This window comes from Vanellus vanellus (assembly GCF_965231255.1).
Source record: "Vanellus vanellus genome assembly, chromosome: 1".
Classification (NCBI taxonomy): Eukaryota; Metazoa; Chordata; class Aves; order Charadriiformes; family Charadriidae; genus Vanellus; species Vanellus vanellus.
The window spans coordinates 25,283,588-25,308,537 of record NC_138905.1 but is presented as its reverse complement, the minus strand read 5'-3'; the positions used below and the strand labels follow the sequence as shown (position 1 = coordinate 25,308,537).

General features: G+C 39.4%; 1 protein-coding gene across 1 annotated transcript; it reads right to left on the bottom strand.

The window, feature by feature from the left end:
* On the bottom strand, positions 1-24,424 carry SLC13A1 (solute carrier family 13 member 1; the record flags this gene model as incomplete). The annotated part of the gene is made up of 15 exons (XM_082492654.1): positions 1-144; positions 247-384; positions 1,962-2,123; positions 2,789-2,898; positions 3,802-3,905; positions 9,786-9,887; positions 9,977-10,075; positions 11,289-11,408; positions 15,897-16,060; positions 16,568-16,634; positions 16,724-16,781; positions 17,397-17,584; positions 21,506-21,642; positions 22,365-22,493; positions 24,326-24,424. The coding sequence occupies 15 exons, from the start codon at positions 24,422-24,424 to the stop codon at positions 1-3; spliced, it is 1,821 nt and encodes a 606-aa protein (XP_082348780.1).
* Between the last annotated feature and the right edge of the window lie 526 nt (positions 24,425-24,950).

Below are 24,950 nucleotides of genomic sequence, written 5' to 3'. Positions count from 1 at the left end.
TTACAGCCCAGTGCTATTTGTAGAAGGAATGATTGGTGCCCAACTTGGGTAAGTATAGAGGTCGAATATAGGCACTATCCATGTCATAATTGCAAGCATAACTACAGCAACTCCAATGATGTTAATGCCCAAACCGGCTTTCACCTAAAGGAGAGGAAAAAGAAAGCAGAAACTCACATCAAGACATTGAAGAAAGTTTTTGAAATGCTACGAATTGCCCTTTAGGGAGTTTTGTTTAAAACTTACCATGTCCATAACAGTTAAATGACCATATGAAAATACAATGGCATTGGCTGGGTTTGCTACCGGAAGCAGGAATGCAAAGGAAGTACACAAAGTAGTGGGTATCAAAATGAAAAGTGGGTTCACATGAATGGCTTCAGCCTGTTGTAAAATAACAGAGAAGGAACAGCTGTCAAGGGACACATTTGCCAAATCACAGAATCATGGAATCTTCAGAGTTGGAAGGGACCTCTAGAGATCATCTAGTCCAACTCCCCTGCCAAAGCAGGATTGCCCAGAGCACATTACTCAGGACTGCATCCAGGCGGGGCTTGAAAACCTCCAGAGAAGGGGACTCCACAACCTCCCTGGGCAGCCTCTGCCAGTGCTCTGTCACCCTCACCGTAAAGAAGTTTTTCCGTGTATTTGAACGGAAGTTTCTGTGTTCCAACTTGTGCCCATTGCCCCTCGTCCTGTCACTGGGAATCATTGAAAAGAGCCTGGCTCCATCCTCCTTCAACCCACCCTTTAGATACTTGTACGCCATAATAAGGTCCCCCCTCAGCCTTCTCTACTCCAGGCTAAAGAGTCCCAGCTCTCTCAGCCTTTCCTCATAAGGGAGGATGCTCCAATCCCTCAGCCATCTTAGTTGCCCTTCTCTGGACTCGCTCCAGCAGTTCCCTGTCCCTCTTGAACTGGGGAGCCCAAAACTGGACACAGTATTCCAGTTGTGGCCTCACCAGTGCAGAGTAGAGGGAGAGAATGAACTCCGACCTACTGGCCACACTCTTCCCTATGCAGCCCAGGATTCCATTGGCCTTTTTGGCAACAAGGGCACATTGCTTGCTCATGGATAATGAAATATGTAAATACAAGCTGATTATATTAATACAAGTGAACTGTGAACAGATCTGCCAGTTTAAAGAGTGAGAAATAACCTTTTCTGATAACTCATTTTTGAGATTATATCTGGGAATGGTTCAGAGGAGAAAAGGTGATTCTAATACAGAATAGCTACCGAACTTTAAATTCATGCCTGACATTTTCTAATTGTAGTTGAGTCCATAAAGTAAGCCTATTGCAAAGAGTCTGGGCACCGCACAAGCACTAAAAGCAAAACACTGCAAGAAAGGTAATAAAGTTGAATTTGTGTGCAATACATAGGAGGGATCCAATGAAGTGAGGACTGAGGTTTCTTTGTAAAGAGAGGGAAAGGGCACTGGTATGTGTCTAGGCTGGCCAAGGGGAAAACCTACAGACTAGAAGGTGATCGATAGGTTTTGAAGAAGCAAGAACTGGGTGTTTTGATGAAGATGATGAGAAGAAAGGACACCATTGTGCCAGGGAGAGAAGAAATGGGAATTACATATAAAGCACATCTATTAGCCTGCTCTTCTCTTTGGTGACAGCTTGAAAGTTGCAGTGTTAACCATTTTCACGGAAGATCTGGTCCTGAAGAAACACTAAGAGAGCTGTCCTTTTTAAGTGCTTCGACTACTCACAAATAGGAATAACATCATTGATTTTTGTGTGTTGAACTTTTACCTAATTTTGCTGAATTTTCAGCATCTCTTGTAAGAAAGCCCCAAAACAACCAAGTATCCAATGCACAACACAGCACAGCAAAATATGCATGAATTATTTTATGGAGACTTTTAAAAACTGCTTCCGTGAGCAGCTGTATTGCTACTTGGATGATAAAGCAGATTCCGATTAAAAACAACCTGTGTTATACTCACCAAAGGAGCCAGTATGGGCAAAAATATCGTAATGGTAGCTGGATTGCTGGCCACTTCTGTTACTGAAGTGACAATAAGGCATGATATCAGGATAACCAGCCACAAGGGTAATGATCCCAGAGGGGTCAGTTTACTTCCTACCCACTCAGAAAGTTTTGAAACCTGCATAAGGAATATAACAACATGATTACATTTTACACATCACTGAAACCAAAATTTAATAAACAGTACAAAACAGTAATTTACTTATCATCTGCTAGTTATGAAGTATTTGTTCAAAAGAGAAAAAATCTGAAATATTTTTCATATTCCTACCACATGTTTTTAAGCATATTTTTCTAATTCAGTGGTGTCCTATAGGAACCCATGCAAACTATATTCCATTTATTTATATTTGCACCCCTGAGATGTTTAGAGGAGTCATAATCAGAAAATCGAAATATGCATATGTCAGGCTTCATAACCAGAGTTTGGGCCCAAACCTGCTTGATTTAGTGGAGTAGGCAGCAGGGCTCCAGCGGGATGTACTTCAATGACATGGGACATTAACCCTAAGGCTTTGGAAACTGTCTGCACAACTCTCACCACCATGAGGTTGAAATTAAATAACAGTAGTCATTATTGTGTGTAGTCTTTGAAGACAACGCAAACTCCTTGTTCTGTAACGCTGCTTTCTGAACGTCTTGAATATTTGTCACATTTATCGTTTTCAATATTGTTACAGAATAACTTGCTAAAACAAGAGAATAACTGAATTCACTGCTTGTCTGAATTGCTCCTGGTGTGGGTCATGCTAATTGTTCAGTATCTTCTATAAATTGCATTACCTCGCAGCCGTCTGCCAGTGCAAACCCGCCACCAACAAGAATAGCTATTTCCCAGGGCATGCATGACTGAAATTCCTTCCAAGTAATCAGTGGAGTGTAACCAAAAACAGCTAAAGAAAAAAAAATTAAAAAAAAAACCAAACCAAACCAAAACCCCCACCAACATTTAAAAACATATTGAAAACCACCTTGAAATAATCTCTCTGAGGAAGCACTTCGGGAAATATTGGAAATGTTCAAAAAATGTTCAAAAGCAAAATCTCATAACATAAAGAAAGTCTTTGACGTGAACAACTCGCGCTTCCTGGGACAGATCCTTAGCTGGTGAAAACTGTCACAACCTGAAGACAACAGAGCTACAACGGTTTCCACCAGCAGAGCATTAGCCCCTCTCCCCTCCTTCCCTATGTGGAAGATAGCTATGGGACATCAATGCATTTAATTTACTCAATAAAACTGTGCTATTCAGACAGATTGCTGAGCAAATGCTGTTTCACTTTGTCTCATTTACGTTCTGATCTTGCATTCTCTGTGAACCCCCAGATGTCATCGATTTCAGCAGCAGAATTGAATGCATAAAGCCGGAGGTATACTTTAATCAGGGTAGATTCCATTTTGAAGCAGAAAAATTAAATGTGAATAGACTCATTTACCATGTCAAATTTCATAAAGTACCTTGAATAAGCAGTAACACTTTCAAATAATAAATCCCACCCTACCCTGTGCAGTCCCATTCAAAACCCACTGCAGTCAATGGGAAGGTGGTTTCCATTGGCAGCAGTGGGCTGCAGGTAGCAGGTTCCTGCACAGCTCCAGCTCCTGCTGCTCACATTGCCTAAGTGTTGGCACTGACTTCTAGGCCAGGGATGCTTTATATCCCAGTAAGATATCACCCTGTATTAAGATTGTAACGTTAGTTTAACAATATTGCTCTAACAAGTGCAATAAGTTATGTTTATGGTTGCATCTTAGATACCTTACTGTAGTAAAATCCACACCAAAATATACTCAACTGTTTTCTCCATTGGAAGTCCTAGACAATGTTTTTGCTGGAATAATAAAGAACAGGACGCCTATCACTAAGGCAGTTGTTGAATCCGTAGCATAGCCTTTATACCTAAGGAGAAGTTAACAAGAAAAAAGCACATAAATATGTATAGTCAGGAGGAGCAGGGGAAAAGAGCGAGGAAGAGGAGGATGGAGTGGCAGAAAGGAGCTGTTATGGAGTGACCCCAACCCCCCATTCATCACCGCCTGCGCTTGGGGCAGTGGAAAGAGGTAGAGGAGTCAGGAATGAAGAAGATGAGCCTGGAATGAAAGGGGGTGGGGGAAAAGTGTTTTATTCTTTGTCTTTGTTTCTCACCTTCCAACTCTATTATTAATTGGCAAATAAATTAAATTAATTTTCCCCAAATCAAGTCTGTTTAGCCCATAATGGTAACTGGTAAGGGATCTCCCTGTCTTTATCTTGACCCACAAGCTTTTTGATCTAATTTTCTCTCCTGTCCTGTTAAGGAGTGGGAGTGAGAAAGCGACTGGGTGGGCATCTCACAGCCAGCCAAGGTCAATTCACCACATCTGTAGAAACAGTAGATGTAAGCCCTCTAAATTCAGAAATAAGCATCTTGAGTAAGCGTGTGTTATTTTGTCACCCAGAAATAAGATGGGGGAGGGGAATGTTTGGGAATAGCTGATGCTTAAACAACTAATTTTCACAGTTCAACGATAAATTTAATAACATTAATATGCTCTATAATAGATTCAGGCCAAAAGGCCTTAAAAGCACTGTGCACGCCCACGAAGGATGATGTTTTTGTAGCTAAGAGAAGGCAGCAGAGCTTTATTACCGTCCTCCTGCGGCTGTCACTTCTAGGCTGTCACTACAAGGGCCGTGTTTATTTTGGTCATTTCCAGCGCCTGAGAACTGCTTGCACTAGTGTTTCTTAATCTGATCCAATACCCTCCTAACTTGTACGGAGTAGCCCTAGGATCAGGTAAACTGCGAAGCTGAGCTCTAAGGCCACTTTAACACTTCCATCTGATTCTGCTACACGCTTAAGTGGTGACGTATCCCGGTCTGTCTTGTTTCAGTCAAGATAGTCATTCAAATGAATAAGAATTTTGCCGAAGAACGTTAAAACCAACTTTTTCTTAAGCTTTGTTATTATTTTTTTCCCTATTTTCTGTAAGTTCTTCTTTAAGTTTACCTAAACCAATACACCAATATATTTCTCCTCTCAACCTCATACCACGTGCTTTTCTACATATCCAGCTACAGTAAGTCCAAGCATAACTTCCCAGCAGGTCTTCCTAGCAGCTTAAGATTTTATATTAAACCAGGACTTTTCACTGAAAGGGAAAAATCTTCTCCCACTTATATGTTACAAATGTATAATCTGGTAGATCCTTTTGCTTTAACAGCAGTGTTAAGTGAGATTAAAAAACACCTTAATAAGCATAGCACACTGACAGCACAAACAGATTAGTTTTAGCTAACACTGTCACAAAATGAAGCAGTCGTAGAAGTTGAAGTGGTTGCCTACTGTCATATTCTGTCTCCTGGTTCCTATTGTCTGCTAGCACAGAAAACACTTTTAAAAGTCAAGTTTTTAAAACTTGGTCACTGGGCACCACTGAGAAGAGCCTGGCTCTGTCCTCTTTGCACCCTCCCACATATTTTTAAACATTGACAAGATGCCTCTGCAGCCTTCTCTTCTCCAGGCTGAACAGTCCCAGCTCTCTCAGCCTTTCCTCATAAAGAGATGCTCCAGTCCCTTAATCATCTTTGTGGCCCCTTGTGGGACACTCTCTAGTATATCCATGTCTTGTACTTGGGAGCCCAGAACTTGATGCAGCACTCCAGGTGTGGCCTTACCAGTGATGAGCAAAGGGGAAGGATCACCTCCCTCCACCTGCTGGCAATACTACTACTAACGCAGCCCAGAGTACCATTTGCCTTCTTTGCAGCAAGAGCTCATTGCCGGCTCATGTTGAACTTGGTGCCCACCAGGACCCCCAGGTCCTTTCCCACTAAGCTGCGTTCCCACTGGGTGGCCCCCAGTGTGTGTCTGAGGCTTTTCCTCTCCAGATGCAGGACCTTGCACTTCCCCTCACTGAACTAGGGAGGTGCAATTTTTTTTTTTTTTTTTTTTTTTTTCACAAAAACTTAGTATTCCTGATGCAAAACATCATTCATAGAAAACCTGCTTGGGACACACACAACATGCTGCAATTATGAAGACACACATGGCACCATTCCAAACAGAAGCTTTTCAATCATTATCAAATTTTGAGATGAACATTTTTCAAAGTCCATTTATCCAAGCTGTAATACAATTGCATGTACAACATCTACCTGCTCATAGCACTGATTGTCAATCAGTGATTGCACATCTGATTGTCCTATGAGGAAGCAAAAAAGCTGTTAAGGAGATCTCACAATGACTCCAGCTGAGAACATTGTAGAGAAAAGGGCTGTGGGCAGAAGTACGTAGTGGCCTCATATTGGAAGTAAAGAAAGGAATAAGCCATGCAGAAAAAAGAAAAAATACACTCAGGCAATAATCTGAGGAAGCGTGAGGGAAACCCACCTTGCATACATCAGCTGTAATCAGCTGCAGCCCAGTGCTGAACTTTCTGTATTTTATGAGGTTCATAAAGTCCTGGCCAAAGGCCAAGCTGAAACTCCTCTAATTGAAGTTAATACCCTACAGCCTGGAATCAGGCCAGGACATGGAAGGAAACTGCTGTAACAGAAATGATGTGTGATCCTGTGCTGTCAGCAGACGGGGAGGAAACAGGCGGTTTTACCCTGTGCTGCTCTCTGCAGTGTTATACAACATTATTAAAACATCCTGCTGTCTGCCTCCAGAGGGAGGTAACAGGAGCTCAGGGCAGGACAGTAAAGGATTAGTCTTTAATAGATTCACAAATTTTTCTTAAGAAAAATTTACTGGTAAAGGTAATGTATGTTTGAAACGCATCTGATTATTCTGCTTAAAAATGAGCTCTACTCAATACCAATACAGCGCAAATGTGGATTAAAAATTGGCTAATATTTCAAAAAGTAACCCTTAAAAAGTGGGGAGGTATCATCATTAAACACCAATACTTTTGCTGGGATTAAAAAAAAATAAACCCAGTGTCTATATTTTAAAGTGATATTCAGTAACTTGTTAGGGTGCACACAAGGGGCTGAGAACATGAACATGGGTGGTGAGAGCTGTGAGAATTTGTTTCTGGAAGCAAAACATCGAGCATTCCATTTATTTTTGTTTTGTCAAAACAAAGCTTATAATGTGATATAATTAAACCAGATAAGTATATCCTTAAAACATCTATCACAGAAAAGTTTTTAATCCAGCGGGAAAGACAAAAACAGATGGCTGGAAGGTATATTCGGACAGAAAACAAGGTGCAAGTTTGTGTTGTTTAGTTTGGCAACAGAGATGATAATTCACCAGGACAGATTATCAAGGAAAGGGGTAAATTCCAACCTGTGCTTTGTCACTCTGAAATCAAGCCTGGTTGCTTTCTAGGTATTCATGTTCTAAGAAAATAAAACTATACCAGGATTAACACAGAATAACGTAGCTCTTCTGATCTTCAGCACGTTAGAATAAGTGAACTGACAGACCTGTCTGGTTTAAGACCTTGGGAGTGGTGTGAACCATGCCCACTAGGACCCACTCACATGCCATGGAAAGTCTCAACTTTATTTATAGCTCTTGACATTGCAACTTTTCCTAAGGACAAAGCTCATCTGTGCAGGTGACAGAACTTTCCTGAGATTGGCTTGAGAATGTGGGATAAGGTCCTGTGCAAAATAAGTGCTATCGGGTTTCTGATAAGAAATCAGATTTCTAAATACAGAGAATATTTCCTTACAGTTGTTTCCTGCAGCATAAACCTAAGGAAGTTGTGCACATGCCTGTTAGTACACGTAAATCCAAAACACTGAACGATGTTGTACGCAGAGGCATTAGGGAACACGTGCATGAAAGATGTAAGCTGCAGTTCATGCACTGCTAGAAGCTGCCTGGACATCACGGAGATGAGTGGAATGTAACCATGGACAGAACCGCAGTTCTTGGATTTTGAGTTTTTTCCTGTTTGCTTCTTTGTTTGCTTTAAAGAAGATGGCTCACTACCAGCTGTGCCTGTGCTGGCTCCTTGCCCCACTCGTGTATCCTGGCAGAGAGGTTTTCTGTTGTTCAGAAAAGTAAAAACCCAGTTGCCCGGGCTTATGCCAATTAATGCAATTGACTGACAAATTAAAGCTGTCTAGAAACAGGCAAGGCCTGAATAATCAGAAATGCTTTCTTTCCCCTTAAACGTTATGTTAGGCAGTGACATAAGTTTTGTTTCTCTTCAGGTTACCTCACCCAAATTATAACATGATTCAGCCTAATGTGACATGACTCGTGCTTGCATTCCCTTCCAAGGAAAACGTTAGAGGGCATCCACAAAGTAACACCCCTGTGCAAAACCTGTAACCACACTTATTGTGAAAATATTCTGCTTTTCCCTGCCAGTGAACAAAATCCTCAGACAACGGCAAACAGACAACTTCAATTAAAAAAAAATGGGGATCTCTGGACTGAAATAACCCATTTGAGCCACAAATTCCAAATTTGAAAGGTTGTTTACAATGCCTGTTTTTCAGTATCACATGTATCTCGTTAAACGGTGCTCGATGAGCACTGAACACTAATATGAAGCAGAAACAAAGCCAGCCTGATTGCTTAGCTGGATGATTGCTTGATTAGGTCAACACTCCAAAACCCCTTCAAGAATACAGTGCTTTATATGAGACAATGATCATCAGTTCTGCTGCTGTTATAACGGGAAAAAATGTTCTTCTGCAATTTTTGGGATAATAAAAAAAAAATAAATTAAAACATCCTTAGTTTTTATTGCACTTTTAAATGCTATTTTGTACACAAAATAATTTTGCTTTGCACTTTAAATCTTCGAAGGGCTACAATTATTTCTTGTAATATCCCCTACCAGACTTTCAGGCAGAGCACTGGTGCGTGTGTGTGTGTATGAATGGTGAGAGTATATTTAAAGAAAGGAGGCATGATGGATGCATGTTCATGTCTCATTTATGACAGACCCAAAGGAAAAAAAAAAAAAAAAAGGAAAATTGTCATCAGCACTGGCCTTTGACCTATCCAGTAATAAATGTTAAATCCAGAAGGGCCTAAACAACACAAAGTCCTGCTCCTCCCAATCCTGCAACTACTTCCCAATACTTGAAGCAAAACTCAGACCTTTATCACAGAACAGAACTGAAATTACAGTAATTACAGCAACAGAACAGGAAACATCACAGTATTATAAGTTCTTGAAGAGCAACTGATTTCTTAGGGAAAAAAGTGTAGGTGATCCCAGGGAAGGGACTGAAAACCAAGCTGCAGCAGAAGGCAAAAAAATGTAATACTTCCTGAATAGATCCTGTCTTTTTGGTGGTTAGTTGAACTGTGGCACCGAGAGAGTTATGTAGGAACAGATAGTAATTTAGATCATTAATTAGAGCTGTCAAAGGAGGGGATGTTGGCCTGTATGCATACAAGTGTGGCTGTCACTGAGGGCAGTAGATCAAAAAATTCTAACCAAAGATTTATTCTTGAAACTGTAGATTTGATGTGGAAATCGGATACCGTAACATCAACCATTATGTATTCTCCCTCATTGGATCAAGTCCAAAAACTAGGCATAATCCTTCTTAGGAGGCACTTTGTTTGAACCTGTAATGGGTTTAGCACTTTTCAGATATTGCACACATACATCTGTGAAATTGCTGAAGTTTACCTATTATGTATACACTACAAAGGTTTTCAACAACTTCAGCCTGGGATATTTTGGAAATATTGAAAATATTTTGAGTGGGTTTTGTTTGTTTTTTTTTTTTTTCTTTTTAATTGAGAAGAAAAGAAGGTATGTAGTTAAGACACAGTACAGTTCTTGTTGGTGTATCAAAAAGATTACTTACTTTGGGAAAAGTGAAGACCATCCTGGGATGAAGCCAGGCTCTCTGGTGAACCACAGCAGGGTCATTAGAATGAATAGGACAAGTGTAACAATTTCTGGGTAGCTATAGCAGAAACAGAATGGGTTATACATTTTCCTGCATTTGCACTTGGATATACTCACTCTTGCTTGCAGATTTATAGTTTGATGTACCTTATTGGTCCAAGCTTCTTGTACTCATCCTGAATCACCTGTGCTGAGGCCTCTTCTCTAGCTGTTTTCTTCTTGCCACACTTGAACATGTTTTTAAAACTGGAATGTAAACCAGCAGTATTGAACAAAAAATTAACAGTGTATACAGAAAAAAAAACCAAGTCCAACCTTTCCAGCTGCCAGTAGCACTTTATAGAAGTAAAATTTTCACTTTACAATGCAGTATCTGCCACTTAATTATCACACACCAAACTGAGCATATTGGAATTAAGTGACAAAGCCCAATGGGAGACCGACAGAGGCAGCAACAAAATGTGTGCTGTTATTGTCTAGCTCATTTGCCCAGGAAGGATGGAACTTTAATCATGGGAACTAATTGAAACAATCAAATACATAACCTGGCTATTTAATGAAAGTCATCTATGACTTTGCTTTACTTTGTTTTGTAATGAAAAAGTTTGTGCCTCATGAGTAGGCTGCACCCTGATCAGCAGACTATTTGGTACGAGCTAGGTTTTCGTTTTGGGGGTAAGACCCTTACATGGTGTCAAAAAGAACATTATCGAAACAATCAAGGAAAATGAATCAGTAAATGTTCACATATGGAGTGGTAAGTGCGGGATGATTTTACGTGTGCTTAAGAGTAGGCAGTCTCACTCTTTATCTCTTGTGCCATACATAGCCAGGGAATTGTGGAAGACAGGTGTCCCTGTTGTTATGTCTGCAGATGTTACTGAACTCATGGAGAAAAAGGCTTTGAAGAATCAGCCCAAAAGAAGTATTATCCTCTCCAAAACCTTAAAAGCACAAACTCTGAGGGGAAAAAAAAAAACATCATACCACCACATATAAATTTTGGAAAAGTGGATTTTTTTTTCTTCATATTTACAAATATAGTCTTCCAGTTTATAACACAGATATTGCTCAAGTATTCAAGCCAATCCTTGACTCCAGTGAAGGGCAACATCCTGATTATAAATCTTCCAGTGTTAGACCAAAATGTATAAAATGTCAGTATTCTTCTCTCCTGCACACATGCACTGTTTAATGATGATGTCTGTGTATTCTAAAGGAATGGGTATCAACATTTGTAATATGGACTCTTGTTTTGGGCTGAGTAGTCAAGGATCCTTACTTTAGAAAATTCTTGTCCCATCCAGAAACTCATCCATATTAATCAAGGACACAAAATCACTGTTGCTGCATTATCTTCCTATTGGACCTGTTAAACTTAGACGGGGTATTTATTCCAGATGCAAAATATCTCTTACATCATCAACCTTTAGTTTTATTGATTACAACATTTACTTACTCAAACCCAAGGAAAAGCCACTGGAGCCAGACCCAGGAGAGCAGCAGAATAATAACTGTGATGGGGATGGAAAGGATAAACCAGGATCCAAAATTGATGCACTGGCACACTGGGTAACGTCTGGATGAAAGTAAAAAACTGTTCAGATGAGCTTTGCAAAGGAACAAAGACTTGTAAGAAGTGCCAGAAAGCCCTGGGGCAAGAGAGTGCTTCTGGCTGGCAGCTGACTTCAGCATGAGGTGGCCTCTGGTGTCCTCTTCCCTCACCCTCCCACCCTGTTCCTGATCATCATGACCACTAACAGGAACTAGCTGTGCCAGTTATTTGGGCACTGGATCAGCAACTGGTCTGGGGAATCTGACGCTGATCTAGGTGTGTCTAACCGGAGTTGAGGAGGCAAGGGAGGGCTGCTCACAGCATTAAGGACCATTAGGACTACGAAGAAACAGAACCTGAAGAAAAGCAGTTCTTTGAGAGGGGACTTTAACACAAGAAAATATACTCAAACAAACAAGTTCCAATGAACTTAGAAGACAACAGAGGAGACAACATTGAGACTTGTATTGTTTAAGGTTCCATAAGGCATTCAGAACTGATTGGAAACAAAAATATTACTAATTTCCAGGAAAGGCAGGACTGTTCATTTGTTAGGTGCATTGTCTCTCTGGTCACCTTGTCTCTTTGAGGCTGTTTTAATCTACTGTTTAGAGACGTGGGTCATTCAACCAGAATGCTCCCTGCCACATACATTTAAGAAAAGGAGCAATGGGCTTCGGTTTTCTGAAAGAAATTAATTTAATGTTGAACGAGATAGATGCCAGACAGGCAAAAAGGCCAGGTAAATTAATCCTGTTTTTCAATTTACTTTATGAACAGAAGTTATTCTTCCTTTGAGTTCCTCCAGCTCTACTGAGAGAGCTTTTAATGCTAAAAGTGAAAAAATTCTAGTCTCCTTGAACAGCCTTCCTCCTTGATGCAAAAATCAGATGGAAGGGAAATGGTAATGTCCAGAGAGAGGCTGTAATGACTATTTCCAATTATTAGCCAATATCTTTTGTATCTCAGGCCTTGCTAGAAGAAACGGAATTCTGATGGTCACACAAGTCTTTGAGGCAGTTAATACATATTATAAATACTTTCTCAAACATTGTGCACATTTTAGGATTGATCTATATTTATTACGATGCTTATCTATATTGCAATTAAAGTGTCAGCTAGGACTGAACAAAAATTCCTACCCACTTCCTGAGGTGATGCTCTAAATTGCAACTCTACATAGTGACAAGACGGTGAAACTGGAACAAGAACAGGCTTTGTGCTATTATTTATAATTTACTAATTACATGGCTATTTAGCTTTTACTACATGATTAACCACATCAATTTTTGAATGTACAAATTCCAAGACAGGAAAAAAAATGACATCAGCATAGCAATGACTTAGCATTTTGTCACTTGCTAAAGTGTTTATGATCTGCTTTCCTGAATTATGTGTGATAATTCCTTATTGAGCAACAAAGCAAGGTTTTTAAAACTTTATACTAAATAGTCAATTCCATTATAAACTGTTAATTTATTGTGGCCAGATTTCACAGTAAGTTTGTGCAGAGCTGAACATACATGCAAGTATTTCTAGTAATCCTAATATTGAAGTCAGCTTTTCTTCATCTCCAAAGCAAATATTCTTCAGGCAGACTGGATGGTGAATTAAAATGATTTTAAAAATGATCTATGATATAATGCTGGTTGGATTACCTGTTATTGTTGGATTATCTCCTACAGGTCTTGCCTGAGACAAGGATGGACAAGACACACTGAAGTACTTATTTTCTAGACCTATTTCCTTTGGGAAATGAAAAAATGTGATTGATTTCAATAATCCTTATTTAACAGTGATTCAGTGCCAATAACAATGAACTCTTTCCAGGCAAACACTACAAATGCCAACAAATTTGTTTCATAGAACAAATTCAGATAAGATTATTCCTTTTATGACTTTTATAAAATTGCTTAGGTTGGAAATAATGTTATGTTGACAATGTTTTATTCTGGAAGGTCAAAGTAGGCAACCAGAACAGGGTTCAGGAAATTGAGTAACCTGTCAGTGAGGCTGACTGGAGAACCAAAGGTTTCATTGCAGGATTTACTCTTCCTCAAGCATTAGAGAACTCCATTTTCTGCCTGACCCAGTGTTGTCTCATAACCCTTTCTCTCTCTAACCTCTCCACAGCCTTCCCCTTACCCTGGGGTGCAGCTGCCTGTGCTCCCAGGACCCACGGCCCTGCTGTGCACCTTGGCTTGCAGTGCTGAAGAAACTGTTTCGTGTGGGAAAGAGCTGTGAGAAAGTCTCCACAGCTACGTAAGATTAGGTAGGTAAAACTGCAGGTGTGAGATAACTGACAAGGGGATCTGCAGCAGCCTGACGGATTCAAGATGAAAACCACCAGTATGAAAATGAATAAAATATAAAAGGAAAATAAATATGGAGTCAGATGAAAGGGACTCAACATCACCAAGGATCTGTTCCGGGGAGCAGGAGGGACCAACCCAGCTCATCTCCATTGATGCCTCTGTGGCCAGTAAAGGCTTCTGGGTATCTTATGGGCAGTGTGAGCAGAGTAGCGCTTAGCCTACTAGCTGGCTGTGTGTCTTTGTAATGTCTTAGCCAAAACTTTTTTTTTCCTTTTCTTTTTTTTTTTTTTCCCCAGTCATCTATATTCTAGACACTATATTGTAGTGTCCCTTTGCAGACAATTACAGAATGAATAGAAAGTCCCTGTGCAGGTCAGTAACAAATCCATCTTGAAAAGGAGCCCTTACAGAAGTTGGTCTCACTGGCAGGGATGCTTCTGCCCTGTGGATCACAGCATAATTGCTTGTCCTAAATCAACAGCAGGCTGAGGATTCCCAGCAACACACAGGCTCCAATGCTAACATGGATATCCTACCTTCCTCTTCATGCGACAAATAAAAAGAAGGGAAGGAGAGAACAGTAAACACTAATTCCAGCTTATTTAATACTAAAATATTTATTTAATACTAAAATCGGGAAGATATAAGGAATATGGAATATGTACAGCTCTTTTGCTGAATTATCCTCCCTTCAGATGCTTATGATATGTGCAGGCAGACTGCAAATGGGTCCAAGTCATGCTAGCAGGTCAATTCCCACTTCAGACAGGGAATAAGTACAAATGAAGCCTCTGAAGAGAAGGGGACCAAGACAGTTAAAGATAAAAATATTTGCACAGTTAGGAGTTAGATTCAGCTTAAGTTAAGGATTAGGCTCAGTGGTTGTGTAAAGATTAAACAAAATCCTGGTGGGGTATAAAACTGGATTACACATGCAGCACTCCATGTACAGCCCATGCTCCTAGCAGAGGCTGAAGACCCAGGGAGAGAAAACAATCTGCCTATGCATTCTTGAAGAGATTGTTAACAGCTAAGACAAACTGAAAAACCAGCTGCGAGCCAGTTTTTTCCAAGTTTCCCACAACTGCAGGGAAATGAACAACAACAGTTCTTACCCCTGGTAATCAATCGTGGACTATTCTAGGCTCCTGAGCACAAAGCCTGCTTGGACCAGAAATGCTTACATGTCTGGAGGTTTAAGTCTGAAGGACTTATCATGCCATATTTTGCCCTGCATAGTTCTTTGGCCCCACTAACAGGCACTCTTATAATTTCCATTGTTGCTACTCTCTTAACACAGGCTGATTTACAGACTGTATTACTTCAGTTCCTTTTAGCAGCATGCTGAAGCCAAATTTCATCCATTCATGGAACACAGGGTGGAAGAAAATCTATCAATAACTGGTCTTTCACCGTTTTGCAATCAGCAATACAGAATAGTGGGCAGAGGGTAATAAAAGGATTGCATTTTACTTTGTTCCATTTTAAAATTAGAGTAGGAATATCTCTGGCAGTGAGTAGTTTGGGGAAGAAAAAAAAGTTCAGCAAGAACTATTGGGTTTTCAAAAGCTTTGGAATGAAATCTGCCAATTTTCTTTTCAAAGGAGTTCTACGTAGAAAAGAAAAGGAATATTAAAGAATGTTTATAATAACCTCAAACCAAAAATGTTCCATTGAATGCGAAGTTTCAGACTGGTTTGAAATTCTTTGCTTTTTCTTTGACTAATGGACCTATATTTGTCATTTCAATAACGCACCAGCCTCCTGAAAGTCCCTGATGCACTTTGCTAAGCAGGCCTGAACTTAGCTCCTGCTGTCCTTAAAAATGAGTAACAGTCCTTTAAGGCCAGATACGGTCTGTCATATTTATACTAAGTAGTGTCTTCCTCCTCAGATAAGCCCGTCTTTTTCCATGCAGCAATGCAAACAGTAAAGTATTACTTAACCAAAGAATGGTCCTTTTTGCATGTGTTGGGTGATCACTTATGGCCTTTCCCGGTGTAAGAGAAATACAACCATGCAATTTCATTTTACCTCTTTAAGAAAAAATAACAAAAAGAAAGTAATAGACTCAAATAATATCAAATCAAAGAGTAAGGTTTCTAAAGCATTTTAGAGGAGCTATGTGAGAGCTGAAGAAAGAACGGTTAAAATTCTGGATTGAGAAGAATACAAATAATTTAATATAGTCTCTTACGTATTGAAGTGCTCAGCAAAAATCAGATTAGTTGACGTTCCTGTGATTGTGGTCAGCCCTCCAATGGTAGCAGAATAAGCAACACATAAGCACATCACTTTAAAAACCCCACTGTATTTGTCCTCTTTGCTTTTTGTCCCTGTTTCAGCAGGTGGTAGTGTCTCCTTAGAAAGAATATACACCAATTAATATATAAGAAGGGCTCATCATAAAGCACAAAAATAGGATTCAAGGATATCCAAGAACAGCCAGACAATTTGCTGGCAGTATAGCCCTAAGCTGCATAGTTTGATTTGCTGTTGCAGTGGTGCTACAATTATTCACGCAAAGGAAAAGAAGGGAGAGTCAGATCCTGAAGTCCTTTGCTTGAGCTGTCTCAGTGTCCACACAGGAAATTCCTTCATCTGTGCTGAGATGTATATACTCCTGATATACAGAGTTTGCTCTCTGGTTGGTTTAACTTGCATAAAATACACAGGGGGCTCAAAACCACTAATGAAATAACTAAATAAGTGTATGTGTATTTGTATCTACACATATATACCTTATTCACATGAAATTAGATTAATTGTTAGCTGTGCCATGTTAGGTGTTATATAGGAGTGAGTCTTAGGTTAAAACTAAGTTACACACATTAGCTGCATTACAGAAAAGAAAGTCACCTTAAGTACCTGTTCCTTTTCTTTTTCATTTTCCTTTTCAATTGTGCACACAGTACTACCCACGTTGTTGTCATATCTGGAAAAAGAAAGGTATGTATTGTAATAAACAGATATTCTATTTAGATGGATTCTTAGAACAGAATTTAGTAAATGAATAACTATTACCCATTAACTTGTTTTTCTTTCTCTTTCCAGTCACTGCTTTGACATTCTCCTACGTTTTCTGTAAGACATTGATGGAAAGACAGATAAGCATTTAAGGGAGCAAAGCTGGAAAGCCTCCATCAGCATGTCCCGTTCCATGCAACCACTTCGCCTCATCCCATGAATACATTTACAAGTGCCAATCTTAAAACCAGCTAAGTTTTGCCCTACTCCTTCACGACTGCGATTCCCCAGAGTCTTAATCTTCTAATGATGAGAAATCTTTTCCTAATTTGCAATCCAGCTGTGTACGTAACCAGATTAGATTCATTTATTCTCCCAACATTACCCTAGAGCTTAAAGAGCTCTTTTCTCTTGATAACTTTTAACTCCCGGTGTATTTGTAGCTTGTAGTCATATTTCTTTTCAGACTTAATTTTACCAGGCTTAACAAGCCAACCTCTTCTCTTCTCCTCTCCTCTCCTCTCCTATAACTGCCGTACTCCGCACCTGTTTGGTTTTAATTAATCTTTGTGAATGTGAGAGGCCTCGTACGCAGTAATCCAAGAGAGGTCTCACCATGAAGCATGTAATGATGCCAGTACTTCCCTAGCCGTTCCACTTCATTTCATGTGGTGTTCCCCCTGCTGCAGGGTGGGGGTGGGCAAAGACAAAAACTGCACTGCACACCTACCGTCCAGCTCCAGTGCCGGGTTGGTGGAGCCGTTAGAGCAAGACATCTCCAGTGCATCAGCTTCTGCTTCAGCTCTGATGATCTGCTGAGCTACAGCCTCTACAATTGGCATCACCATGGCAGCAGCAGAGGTGTTGCTGAGCCACATCGACAAGAAAGCGCAGCTAACCATGAAACCCAGCGTAAGCCTGGAACAGGAGAGAAGAGTCTGTGGCTGTTACAGCAACACCTCCTATCATCGCTCTGTTTAATATAAATGGAAAGCTTTTTCAACAGAAAGCTTGAATGTAGGAAACACTGAAAATTTAAAGGTTGCACTAAAAATTTAAAGCTTGTAATTGATCTCTGAGGAAGTTTATGAATTAAAATTACCTTGATCAAAGACACTGAAATGATGACATTTTAGAGTTAAAGGATCAAATACGTTAGAGATCAAAACAGAAGCAATTATAATGTCTTTCAGTTAGTGGCCAGCCCAACCAAAACCTCAACAGATAATTTACAGATTGATACTGTAGTTGAACCATCGTTGAAGAAAGAACACCGTGTATGTCAGAAGTTCAAATGAAAATTAAAATGTCTATATTGCTAATGCTACTAATCTTGTACTGTACAAGCTAGGTCAAAACCCTGGACTTATCACTTAGGCTGTAAGTCTTCTAGGTACCAGTGCAGGCATTATAGGAAGAAATATTAACAACTCAGTAGGTGGTGCTTAACTTAGTTCTTACTCAGTGCCCCCAAACAGGCGTAGGGATTTTTTGTGCTTCAATAAACATCATACTTGATATTAAATGGGAAAGCGAAGGTCATTACAAAGTCTTAGTCTGGTCTTGGCACATCTTATGCTAAGTTTCCTACCGAATAGGAACTGCATCTGTGCAATTCCTGGTTGCACCGATGCAATGCACTGAATTGCATCAGTGACTGGAGCCACTCTAGTTTTACACTAAAACCCTCAAATATTCCATGTTGAAGTTGAACAGTAATTTTAGAATAGAGACCACGTGGTCATTTTTAATGCATCTCTTGGAGCTGTAAGTGAGAGTAGTTCTCTTGAGTCCCTGTCCCAAGGTGTTGGCAGTGTCATTAAGCACCTGCCATGAACCACCACAGCCAGAGAACACTTGTGAGTGGAACAACTGTGGTGTGACAGCATTTTTGAGAAGTCATTTGTTCAATGTGTAAAGCTCTTTGCCCAGCCTCAATCAAAAGCTTCACAAAAATTGTAAGGATTACTCAGCACATGAAAAGAAGATTTTATACAAAAATAATGTAAGAAATATTTTATGAGATAAAAATACCATTCAAAATGCCTCTCATAAACTTTCATTTCAGCTCATAGCAACATTTTAAACTTCATTTTTTTTTCAATTGGGGCACCTTGTCTTTTCTCTGTGTACTTTTAATTGCACAATGGTGAAATGATCTGCAGACCTGCATAAGATGGGCCTGATTCAACACAAATTGCCATCAGTAGTGTAAAACACATTAACTTTACATAGTTTTTGATCAGGTCCTCAGATGGAAGTTGGGGAAGAATTGTGTTTTCAGGAGAAATTTTTATGCAGAAAATATTGGTCAGATTAAGCACACTGAATATGAATGTTCACATTCTAGAGAAATATAATTTTAGCACAACTTGCAAGAGGATTTAAAACCAAAGCAAATTAAGACATTCATTAATATGTTTCAAAACTGTATATCATAAATTTACAGCATTTGATAGACTGACGGTCAGGTGACCATTTAGTACAATGTAGTGTACTCTAACGAGTGATGCTAAAATTGATTTAAAAAATAATAAAATATATTCTAACCTGTTCAGCCCCAGTTTTTCTGCATTATTCTCCCTGTGGTGTTGTTAAAAAATATTCTGCATGGAACCTTGGATGGTAACTTTTTTTACATTCAACTGTAAAGTCACTCTTTGCTATGTAATGCAAAATCAATGTTTTATTACTCATTCTAGTCCTTGCACATTGCATAGACGTATTCACCTTTCCATGCTAGTCTGCAGACCAGACCACAGAGCTCAAATGACAGGAGACCTTTAGGAACTCATAGAGTCATAGAATCATTCAGGCTGGAAAAGACCCTTAAGATCATCGAGTCCAACTGTTAACCTAACACTGCCAAGTCCACCACTAAACCATGTCCCTCGGCACCACATCTACTTGTCTTTTAAATACCTCCAGGGATGGTGACTCAACCACTTCCCTGGGCAGTCTGTTCCAATGCTTGATAGCCCTTTCAGTGAAGAGATTTTTCCTAATATCCAATCTAAACCTCCTCTGGAGCAACTTGAGGCTGTTTCCTCTTGTTCTATCACTTGTTACTTGGGAGAAGAGACTGACCCCCACCTCGCTATAACCTCCTCTCAGGTAGTTGTAGAGAGTGATAAGGTCTCCCCTCAGCCTCCTTTTCTCCAGGCTAAACAACCCCAGTTCCCTGAGATGTTCCTCATAGAACTTGTGCTCAAGACCTTTCACCAGCTTCATTGTACCTCTCTGGACATGCTCCAGCACCTCAATGTCTTTCTTGCAGTGGGGAGCTCAAAACTGAGCACAGTATTTGAGGTGCATCTTCACCAGTACCGAATACACAGGGATGATCGCTTCCCCAGTCCTGCTGTCCACACTGTACAAGCCAGTTTCCCCAGAAGAACGCAGAATCCAGAAGACCCTGCTAGTCTACTTCCACTGCTGCATCCCCCATGTCCTCTAATGTGGAAACCTCCTACAATGGGCTGGATGAGCCTCCAATGTGCTTGAGCTGTCTGGGGACTCCTGCTAGCGGAGGAGGAGGGCTGCGCACAGAGAACAGCGTACATCACTTTGCAGTGGGCACAACTAAAGAGCGGCAGATGCTGAGAGGTGGGAGGATCCTCTCCCTCACAGATCATCTTATCGTAAACTTATCAGCCTTTTGTCATGATCAGGAAATGTGGTAGAGCTGAAATAGTTATGAGGGGTACTGCTTCCTCAGAGTTACAAAGCTGTCTGTGGAGTTGCCCTAGGTATCCTCAGCAGCTGGCTGCGGGTTTCTGTGTCCACAGCAAGTTCCCCAGCAGTGTTCAGCTTAGCACGCCATCCACTTATGTTCTCCCTTTCAAGATTTCAGCCAAAAGTTGAGGATTTAGGAGCGTTCAAAAAGAGAGAAGTTGAAATAACTAAAACCGCATAGCTCAAGAATATAGCTAAAGATAATGGAAGGCAGTTGAACAAACATGTAAGGAACATTTTTTCAAAAAAGAAAGCTACCTGCTATCAAAAAATGCAGGCAAAATCAAAATACATGTGATATTTAAAATTAAGACAAATCGCCGAGGAATAGAAATAATCTAGCATTTCCATGAGATGTTATTAGTTAAATCACCTAAGAGGCATCTCATTTTTAGACCTGGGGTTTCTATTTTTCTGACTTTTTACTTCCTGTCACTGTCTGCTTCCTTACAAGGAGTTACAAGCATCATGTATACTGAGAAGCCAAACTCACTCTAAAGATCTTATCTGCAGCCTTACTGGTCTGCTGACAGATGAATCTGTGGCCCTAAAGCTTTTCTGCAAGTTTGTGAAGCAAGCAAAGAAGAGAGTTTTCACTTCGTAAGATATATGCTGATAGCGAGCTGACAGTGTGTGATTTCATTTCCCTCATCACCTCATCCAGCTGGTGAAGTTCCTATTCCTTTGGTATTTTCTTCATAGGCAGACAAAGAAAAAACGTAAATAAAGACATCGGCTTAATGTGTTTTTTCTTCCCCACCACATCTTGAATTTTATGACTTTTTTCCTCACTGTGTATTTGAACTCTTTTTGTGTTTTTGGGAAGTGTCCAGAATTTTGCAAACAGTATTGAAACACAAATTAATAATAAGCATAGCTCAGATTTTCAGTTGTAGGCATCACTACAGGGAAATTTCAATTAGGATTTCAGCAAAATAATAAAGTGCCACCAACAAATCAATCGTATCATTTCAAATATCTACTTTGTTTCAGTAGAAGAGAAAGTCTGGATTCCTCCTACAGAAAAAGCAAGAGGCAATTATTTCTGGAATACATAGCTTTCTACAAGTATTATTGTCCTTCAGGACACTGTTTAGCACATACCATGCAGGGTTGACACCCACCAGCATCACCATTCTCAAAGCCACTCTTTTGTGGAAATTCCATTTTTCTATTGACGTTGCCAAACAAATTACTCCAATCAGCAGCAGATGAAAATCTTTAAAATAAGCAGATGCCACCTGAATTAAAAACAGAAAATATTTTGTTAACTGAATAGTGATGTTCTGTTAGTATTTGATATTATCACTTTAATGAAAAAAAAAAACAGTGAAGATATATATTGAAATAAATATAAAAAATGTTTGGGGCTTAAATTTAGACTGTTATTTTCATTGAAACTGTTAATTTCATTTAACCCAATGATACAAGACTAACTACACTAAAGCCCATCGTGTTAAAATAAAATGAAAAATAAGGCTCATGATATGAACAACCTAAGATCATCGGTCACATCTCACATGCAAACTAAATCACTGATGAAATTCTGCTTTTATTAATTCATGCATCTTTCCAACAGACAAAAAAAAAACCACTTTAAACATAGAGTATGATCATCTGTGGTGTTCTCTCTTTGACATGAAGATGTATATGCAGGATTTTGCACATGGGGTCTTTAGTGTGTCATCTGGCTTCTGTAACATTAAGGATATTTTATATCTGTCTAGCATTTTCCTGTCAACTGGCATCTAAGCACCGAATCACAATCTAGAAAAAAATATTAAAGAAATATGAACAAGTCCCTAGGACAAAGCATATAAGCAAGTCTTGAGGCAGACCTACTGTGATTGGCACTCAGCAAATCCATGGATTAGCCCATCAGGTTTCAACATTATGTGGTTCTTTCTTTGGAGATTTTATCATTGAAATCCATAATATGATAGAGAGAAAAAAAAAGGGTTACCTCCTTGGATTCCATTATACCAAACAATGGGAACATAAAGGCAGGGAGCAAAGCTGAAACAGCCAGCGGCAAAGCTTCTGTGAGCCAAAAGATGGCAACTACAAACAACGTGTATGCACATTCTGCTTCCTAGAACACAAAAGGCACCAACAAAAAAATGAGGGGATCATCCAGGAAAAGAATCACAATTGCAGAAGTCCAGCTATGTTGGTAAAGAGATTCCCCCCACGTGGAACAAGTATGAGTCAAGGGACCTGAACTGAGGGTACTTGTTTGATATCGATAATCTTGGTAAGGTATGAAACACAGTAAGTAAAATAGTTTTTAATTTTTTTTTTTTTTTAAGATAGTAAAATTACCTACATTCTAGCACTTATGAAAGGTGGAAAAAAAGTCAGCTGCCTTTTCCTTCAAGCACAGTTAATCATATAGGTCATTCTGGAGCATTCTCAGACCATGAATTAACATAACTCACAAACATTCTGCAGCTGCAAGCAAAGTTTAAACCTCTAGGAGTAGTGTACACACAGTAGTTGTGTCTCTTCTGTAATCAATTAAGTTTTGTCTTCAACATCAATAAGGCAAGGATATCATCTCATATAAAAAGCATTGTGCAAGACTGACAAGAAACACAGTTGTTTTTAAAACTTGTAGTTTTAGTGAGTGTCTTTTATATAAACTGGAAAACAGGATTTTTTCCAAGCGAATTTATTTCAGTGCTGCCCGTAAAATGCAACCACAGCCAAATGTAATGAGATGAAGTGAACCTAGCTTCTGCTAGAATCCTAGAAACCTCTTTTGCGTAGTCTTCATTTATGTTTACGCTCTTGTGGAAATGTCTTAGATCTTTTAATGCCGTTGGTTGGGGCATGAAACTACTCAACAGCAGCAGAGATGGTTTGTATTGGGAAAGGAGTAGCTTAATGAAATGGCTCTGGGAACCTCTGACTGGAAAGCAACAATGTTAAATCCAGGTCAGTCAGCTATAGGTAGGATTTATTTTTTGGAGAAAGCTTGTGTTATGTATGAAACACTTTGATAGTGTCAATTCATTTATCACCTACCAAACATTCATCTCACTTAAGTCCTACTGCATCAAGAATTTCTCAAGAATTTCCTCTCAGAGAGGAAACTGAAATACTGAAACTGTGATGTGAGACAGTGTGAAGCATGTGGCTCTGTAACCACTATCCATCTGTGACACAAGGACTTCTGAACTGGACTTTCATGTACTGTTATGTATGGTATGTATGATGAATGTGTGATAATACTTCACAGGAGAATTCCCTTTCATTCTGCTGACATCAGAGCTGCACCAGATACAACCACTAATAAAATTTTTAGATAGCTGTTTCGTCAGCCTGGAGTTGTCACAAGAGTTATTGAATGCCAGAAGAATTTATTTAAAAAGTACAACGTGTCCTGCCACAACCTTTGCTCTATTTAGGAACCACAAGGAATTTCTCAGATCATTGATACCAGCTATCAGACAACACAATATATGATGAACTTAACAAAATCCTTCATCAAATATAAAGGTAATTTCAGCTGTCTTCCTGCCAATTCATCTTCATTGTCAATCGTACAAAGCTGTTTAAAAGTGGCCAAAATGTAATAGTAAGGAAAGGATTTTCAAGGTAGTCTAGATGATGTTAAATGAGAAAAAAAAATCTCCAACAAGAAAACAAATATATAATTCTGAATTTCATGCAACCAGTACAGAATATCACATTAAAGCTGTTGTCTTCTCTACATCATTTCCATCCAAATACTCTGAGTGAACGCAAAAAAAAAAAAAAAAAAAAAAAAAAAAAGAAAAACCACAAAGCAAACATCATGAAGTCATTCAAGATCTCTTCCAACTCAAACCATTATATGATTTTATAATTCTGAAAAGATCTGGGAATCTCAGGCTTGACATATGGGTGCAAAATAATTACCTCTCAAAGCAGGTCACTTACTTTGGTTTTGATGATAAGTGGAAGTGGAAGTAAAAGCAGTGGGGTGAGGACAATGAGCAGGAACCTTCGGTAAACCAGGAGGTAGCTAAGAATCTTCATGGTTGATGTCTGGTAGATGTACTTTTCTGCAGAACCTGCCAAAAAATAGATCTGACTTTAAATAGCTGACTCTGATTAATATTTTTCCAAGCTATCACCTTTAGCCATTGCTAAAGCAGGCCAGTAAACCAAGTTAAAATTAAATCTTGCTCTTTATTGTTTTAGTGAGTTTATTAACAGTAGGTTGATAAGATAAGTGTTCATCATAAACCAAGGCTAGATGTCAGCCTCCTCATGACTTTCTCTACTGTCCTTCCTCATAACAAGTTTATATAATTAGACCAGGTTTTAGACTAGATAACAAAAAATTTCAGGCATCCTCCCAGTCACTGTTGGCTTCAGCAGGAAATCAAAATGTCTAAAGTACATAGAATATATGTTCAAACCCAGTTATGGCATTATGTGAAAACAAATGCAAAATCATTTGACTGAACAGAATTAAAAATTCTTCGTCTTCATCTCCATCTGTGGAGATGTTCAAAACTTGATAGGTCAAGGTCCTGAGCAACCTGACCTAGTTCTGAAC